At 35.8% G+C, this 7,166-nt stretch overlaps 2 protein-coding genes across 2 annotated transcripts; one reads left to right on the plus strand and one right to left on the minus strand.

Annotated features, from left to right (window-relative positions):
• Positions 1-2,765: 2,765 nt before the first annotated feature.
• LOC109589865 (uncharacterized) lies at positions 2,766-4,460 on the minus strand. The gene is made up of 5 exons (XM_020005857.1): positions 4,181-4,460; positions 3,824-4,081; positions 3,726-3,770; positions 3,339-3,668; positions 2,766-3,289 (listed from the first exon to the last, which is right to left on the minus strand). The coding sequence occupies exons 2-5, from the start codon at positions 4,065-4,067 to the stop codon at positions 2,775-2,777; spliced, it is 1,134 nt and encodes a 377-aa protein (XP_019861416.1). The 5' UTR covers positions 4,068-4,081; positions 4,181-4,460; the 3' UTR covers positions 2,766-2,774.
• Positions 4,461-4,472: 12 nt separating this feature from the next.
• On the plus strand, positions 4,473-6,376 carry LOC109589864 (uncharacterized). The gene is made up of 2 exons (XM_020005856.1): positions 4,473-4,506; positions 4,570-6,376. The coding sequence occupies exons 1-2, from the start codon at positions 4,500-4,502 to the stop codon at positions 6,351-6,353; spliced, it is 1,791 nt and encodes a 596-aa protein (XP_019861415.1). The 5' UTR covers positions 4,473-4,499; the 3' UTR covers positions 6,354-6,376.
• The last annotated feature ends 790 nt before the right edge of the window (positions 6,377-7,166 follow it).

Here is a 7,166-nt window from a genome sequence, read left to right on the forward strand (position 1 = left end):
AGAAAGTATGTTAAAACAATTTTTGAACCACGTGGCTATACTTAAGCATATTTTTGTCAACTTTTATATTCTTTAGACAACCCTTTTCAGTGGTGTAGGGACGATTTTTTGAAGAGAGGGCAGGTATTGCAGTGTGTGAAGAGTGCCACAAATTTTTTGCTACTTAAGGCTTAACCATGCCTCATTCTTATCATGTCAAACAATGATACAGTAGGCAATGTTAAATATCTTTTTAGATTTAGTAACAGCATTATAAACGGATATACATGTACACAGAATTACTGAGAGACTTCTCAAAAAGCACTCAGTAGAACAATGTAGGAGAGCCTTTAAAGAATAAACCCAAACTATGCATGCTTTGTGGGGAAATTTATGTATGCTCTTGTTTGTTTTTGTTTTGGCTTTGATTGTGATAATAACAATTTTATGTGCTTCTCCTATGTTATTTTGTGCTAAGATATGATTGCTTCCTGCTGCATACAGTCTTCATTATAAACCAGGATTTTGTTTGGGTTTACATATGTATGTACATACATACTCCTAATGTTCTTGGCAGTGGGGGATTTGTTAAACCCTTTAATAGCTCACTCACTTGACAGCCCAAAATAGTATAGTTTATCATTAACTGTCCTAGCCTGATTTGTATATTTGCATATTTTTACCTTCTGTACATGTATGTACATGTGCTTGTACCTAGATATTATGTTGATATCATCATGCATTTGAAATTAGACTTTGCTTTATTCATTTGCTTTAATTCTTATTGAAGGTCTTAAATTCTCTTGCCTTTTAAAAATTATTACTGTGTCAATTTGTAAACTGTATTAATTGACGATTCTGCTTACTGATTTGTGGCCTATTAAATGCATTACAACTAGTGCTCAGCACATATTAATGTGTGTGTCAACTTACATGTATTAGTAAATGTATTATACAGTTAAGGCTGATTCACACTTAAAACTTAACCAACTTGGGTTGCACTGGTTCTTCTTTTATGGGCCTGTGGCATGTGTCTCATTCCGAAGATTGATGTGATTGGCAATGTGTGGTAACTGCAGGCAATGTATTAAGTTAAAACAGGAAGTGCTGTATAAAGCAATGGCCAGAGTTAACTTAATATTAAAGTAAGTGTAGGAATGATTTCCATGCTTAAGTTAAGTTAACTCTGACCATTAGTTTGTATTGCACTTCCTGTCTTCCTGTAAAGTTTCAAGTAAATCAGCCTTTAGTAAGAATCAGTGGATGTTCAAGCAAACAGATGGACTCTTACTTTTTGAATGAATAAATAGCTGATGCTAATTGAAAGAAGAATAAATACATGATATAATTAAAGGGTAAGTCCGGTGTATTTTTGGTGAATTTTTTTATTGGCTTAATATGATTGCCTGACCATAATAATGATGTATTCCAACTTCCCGGCATTGTCTAAAAAAATTTTTTCACTGAGATATGAGCCTTCAAAGATACTCATTTTTATTACTTCCTGTCGGTGGGTGTGGCTAAACGTGACGTCACTAGAGGCATTGATGCAGATACCGTACAGCTGGTTAATTTTGCGGAGAAAAATTTTGCGAATCCTTAAAAATAACCTGGTTTGCGGATTAAATATTTGCGGTTTTGACAGTTATTATAGCATTATCTACTGTGGTCATGCATGAATTCCATTATTTTGCGGATTTAAATTTTGCGCTTTAAATGGAATCGCAAACTCGCAAAATTTAATTCCTCGCAAATATTTCCTGCTGTACGGTAACTCCATTCCTTTATAGGGAAAAATAATCCTTTATTCTCATGTCTAGTAATGTAATATCACTAATTTAAAGATTGGGATCACTAGCTTTCATTATTCTAAGCATGCAACTGCAAGAAAATGTCATAATATTACAAGTAGGCAAATTTTCTTGTTTGCTATTTTGAGTCTTTTTCTTGCAGTTGCATGCTTAGAATAATGAAAACTAATGATCCCAATCTTTAAATTAGTGCTATTACATTACTAGGCATGAGAATAAAGGATCATTTCCCCCTATAAAGGAATGGAGTTATCTGCAGCTATGCCTCTAGTGACGTCACGTTTAGCCACACCCACCAACAGGAAGTAATAAAAATGAGCATTTTTGAAGGCTCATATCTCAGTGAAAAAATTTTTTTAGACAATGGGAGTTGGAATACATCATTATTATGGTCAGGCAATCATATTAAGCCAATAAAAAAAATTCACCAAAAATACACCGGACTTACCCTTTAAAGTTATTATTATAAATAACTTTAAAGTTATTTATAATAATACTCAATAATGATATTATTCATGATTGAAATTTTTGGTGCAATAATTGCACTATTAATCATAATGAGAATCATTCATTTGTTGTAAAAAATTTAACATAGTGATTATCAATGCTGTTATCATAGTCTCACATAGCCAGGCCCTTTGAGCCATTATTGTATTCAAAAGAGTTTGATTTTCTAGGAAACTTAAGACCTGATCATGAAGGATTAATCAATATACCAATAATCCTGTGTATCATTAAATTTTCTATTGTTTTGTAATTCTTGTAACTCCATAATTTACTAACAGTCCTGTTCACACCTTCATTTACACTTTAGGTGCTAACATCTTAAAATGTTCTTATACGTATAAAAAAGTTTGAGTTCAATTTACGCAATGTTCATGAGCTTTCGCCACAGTTAAATGCACAAAGATCTTGTTATTATTTGCATGACAATAATTCATTTTAAAATATTTAAAATCAAAAATTTTTAGAGCTCAAAATTTATCAGTTTTGATAAAAAAAAGATATTATAATGACAATGAATAATAGTATTAAAGAAATTAAAGAAGCAATGAAAATAACTTTGACATAACTGCAGTGAGTTTCAGTGGAGGGTCGAGATATAGAGATATTATTATCATGAGACGGAGCATCAATAAGAGAGAGGGCATTAGGTGTGGAGGGTTGAGATTTAGAGATATTATTCTCATCTGGCTGGGTATCAGTAAAAGAGAGGGCACTAGGTGATGAAAGAAATCTCTCAACTTCAGCTTTTGCTTTGCCAAGTTGATCTGGAAAGTCTTCACAAACTTGAAGTATTTTTCTCCATGTCACATCATTATTGGAATCTATCCATTTCTGGAACACTAGTATCAGCTTATCAGAGGCTGCTTGTTGACTGTGCAAAAGGTCATCTACTTGTACATCAAGTGCAGTCCCAATAGTTGAATAATGGGAGGAAGAATGGTTAAATAGCCTAAGAAGGTGACTCTTTTGAGGCGCTTTGTCTAACAGGAGGTCTGTATTAATCAAAAATTAATAATAATAAATATATTAACACTTTCTCACTTTTAACAGATGTATGATCATTAACTTGTTTCTGTGTTTCATCAGACCCTATACCCATGGCCGAAAAAGTCTCTTCAATCAATACATTATACCTGCTTGTCAAAGTTTTCAAAGCGTCACATAGTGTTCCATATGTTTTAGGAGACTTCCCTTCACCATGAAGCCAATGTGACATAAATTCTTTTAGAATATTCTCAAAAGGCTCGTCTTCATACTTTTCTTCATTCTCATCGTACCAATCCTGACTTAAATCAAGTTTTTCAGCCAAATCAAAAGTAGTCTTCATATCAAATCCTATCTTTTTTAAGGCAAATAAAATGGTATCAACATCTAAATTGAAGAAAAGCACTATGCATGGCAGTGTTAAGCATTTTTTGAAGCTCATACCTAGTTTCTTGCTATTTGTAATATTATCTTGAAATGTTCTTTCCTCTAAATAATGAAAGGGAATTAAAATAATACACAAAATACATGTAGCTACTAACCAATCTTATTTACATAGTCAGCTGCAGCTTCCTTTTCCCCTATTGCACGTAATGCTTCAATAACTTGAAGCCTTGTTGGTTTAGAGCACTCTTTTAGCCAAGCTTCAAACACACCATCTAGTCTGTTGTAATCACCTGATATGTTAAGTTGATTAGCTAGAGATTGTATTTTCCCTGGCTCCATAGCTTCAATATTGGCACACAGCTCATGTAAAGGCGGTTGCTCATGCAAATATACGTGCATGTGTACTTTGTCACCTACACAAATGACAACATATTAATTATTATGAAGTGAAATTAGGCAAGCTCAAGTCAAAAGCAGTATTAGTGCTATTAATGTCTAGAGTTTCAACATACCTAGCCATGGGCGCTGTCGAGTGGTAACCTCTGAAGTGGTAACATTACCGTATGGGCAGGTAAGCGTTTTATGGTCACGCTCACTCAGAACACACAGGTGAGCAGAAGGATGTTCACACTTTTTGTCTATGCAAAAAAATTGTATTTGTAGCTTTAAATAGTTATGACTGCCATGAAGCTCCTTGATTATGATAGTTAAGCAATCAAATATGAATTCCTTTATTTCGTAGCAGTTGGCTTGCTGCCCATTGTAATAAATCTCTATGTATGTGAAGAGACTTCTGAAGACAGTGTGGGGATTTTGCTTGCTGTCGAATCAATGATAGGTACATAAATTCTACATTGTGAAGCCTTAAATAATAAAATTTATTATTATTATTATTCTTTAGGTTATTATGTTCTTAAGGGACTTATTGACGTTCGCTATCCCATATTAACAAAGTGGACATCAATATCTTTTTCGGGGCCTAAAGACAGTGGGAAAAAGAAGTTAATTGATCTTCTTTTAAACCTTCAGGGAAACCCAGGCACCATTGTAAAGGAAGAAGCATTGGAGGTTTCTAAGCTACTTGTGGGTAAGCTAGAGAACAAGGCAGAGGCAATGCCCTTTGCTGAAGTCATACTCAATACCAGCAACTTTCAATTTTCTCAATATTTCTTTTGCTCACCTGCACAACCCACACAATATAAACTCCTCGAAGAAGCTGTTTGTAAACTGCTTCGGGTTCAGTTATCACCCTCCTACCTCAAGCAGTCATTAGATTACTCTCTGCTTGCAAAAGAAGTAGAGGAGCTGAAAAATAAAGTTTCAACCCTCCATTCTCATCATGAGGACTTAGAGAAAATTTTACACAGTCAAATAGGCTCAATTCAAAGGACTCGACGATTTACAAGAAGGTCATTTGTGAGACCTGACGACATTAACACGTCAATTAAAAAGGGCATCTCATTTCTTAAGCAGCTCGGAGATCACCTTATATCACTAACTCCTACTATTCCTATCACAATTACTGAGCAACCTTCGAATTCCGTCGTATCTTTTACTTGTAGTAAACCATCTACTCCTGGCTTCTTCACCGACGTCATGAAGCTTTCCACTGATGAACCAGTGGTGCCATCTTTTCCCATTCACCTCATCTCTGTCATTAACACAGGTGGATCCCTAGCTGTTTTAGACATCATTCCATCTCTCTTTTGCTTTATACCAGTAAATATAATAGTCCATAACTTGACCGATGATCTCAATTCCCTCGTAGCTGGTTCCAATCTAACGCATCAAGAAACAATTGAGTCAACCGTTCGCTCTCTCAATTCACTGATGCCTCCAGAAAATGCTGAAATAACAATGGAGTCAAATTTTGCCGTTGTCGGCACACGATACACTGATACTCCAGAATTTAAGGAGGAAGTTAACGAGAAAAATTACAGAATAAAATCGAAGTTAATTGATTATGGAGAGTACATATTACGCTATGGTAGCTCACTGATATTTCCTATTGATGCCGAAGCTAATGATGAATACACGCAGAAAATATTTAAAGCTCTCTTGAGGAAGATATCAAAATACTTCATTGAAGATGACATACCGATTCAGCAGCTGTTGTTCATAATGGAGTTAATTCGCCTTAAAAATCATCAACTGATACACATATCTCAATGCATTGAAATAGGTGAGAGTTTAAGCATGGATTCTCATGAAGTCGAGAGTGTCCTAAAGTTTTGTCATCAGCTTTCAATCGTCCTTTATTTCTCTACATTCCTTGGCCACGTTGTTTTCCTTGATCCTCAATGCCTCCTGTCTAAACTGTCAGACCTCTACAACATATCTCATCAATCCAACACTCCAGGTTTAATTGAGGCCAGTACGATAGCCAAAGTATTCAGTGAGACCAGCTTACTAACACCTGAAGACGCCTTCAATCTACTAGTGAGCCTACATTTAGCTGTCAAAATTGATGCCCTCTATTTCCTACCATACACCCTTCACAGGGTCTCCAATGATGAAATAGCGAATAGGAAGAGAATGGTACAGAGTGGCCTGGATCCACTTGTCTTGACTTGGGACATAGGCCAGATACCCCAAGGTCTCTTCCCTACGCTCATTGTACTCCTCATTCGAAAGTATGGCATGACCATTGATACCAGTTGCCTTAAACGAGCATGCGCAGTATAAAAGGGGGGTGGTCTGCCCAAAAATGGAAGCAAATATTCAAAATGGCGATTACACATGATAAAGATATTGATAACATCAGTTGATTTACATAGTAACAGTAAAAGGAAGAGGCTACAATTGCCTGGCCTCTTATTTCCACATGTTTCTTGTTCTTATCTTCTGACTAAATCACGGTTAAGTTGTTTATAGCGAGTCATAGTGAAACAGGCCGAGCTTCAGGACGATCAAGGCCGGACTCATTCAGGATGACTTGTAACATCGAGTTTGAGTCTGCCAAAGAGAAAGGTGCCTTTAGTCATCATTTAGAAGATTTTCAATCCTTGCTATCTAAGAACAAGCTAGATAGCTTTGGTCTGTTGACAGCCATGTTTAATTTTATAGTTTTAGTTAAAGCTGCATGATGCATGGCTCTTTTGAGTCTTCTGCTGGTATAGGGAGTTAGTAAAACTGTCTGTACTCTTCTAAGAGTCTATTTTAGATCTTGTGGATGCCTGTGGTGCTTGCATTCTGTGATTCTTCACTGCCCATTTTTAATTACATTCTAAAGCCACCCGCCATTTTTAATTGACTGGGCAGCCCACCCCCGTTTTATACCCGTGCTCATGCTCAGTGCTGTAGCAATCATCACGTAAGGTGGAGCAGTGGTTATATTCTGCACATGCTCGTTTAAACGTAACGTCATCATACTTGAGCATCCATCGCATTGGAAATTCATGTTAGTTGATGTGTTTCATTGGCTTGAAGTCTACTGCATTTCTAATGAGAGGCATTGCCTACATATCAAAGACACAATTTTGGCAGAAATCAATTCCA

The sequence above is a fragment of the Amphimedon queenslandica genome, unplaced genomic scaffold (genome assembly GCF_000090795.2).
Source record: "Amphimedon queenslandica unplaced genomic scaffold, v1.1 AMPQUscaffold_10792_Cont16259, whole genome shotgun sequence".
Lineage (NCBI taxonomy): Eukaryota > Metazoa > Porifera > Demospongiae > Haplosclerida > Niphatidae > Amphimedon > Amphimedon queenslandica.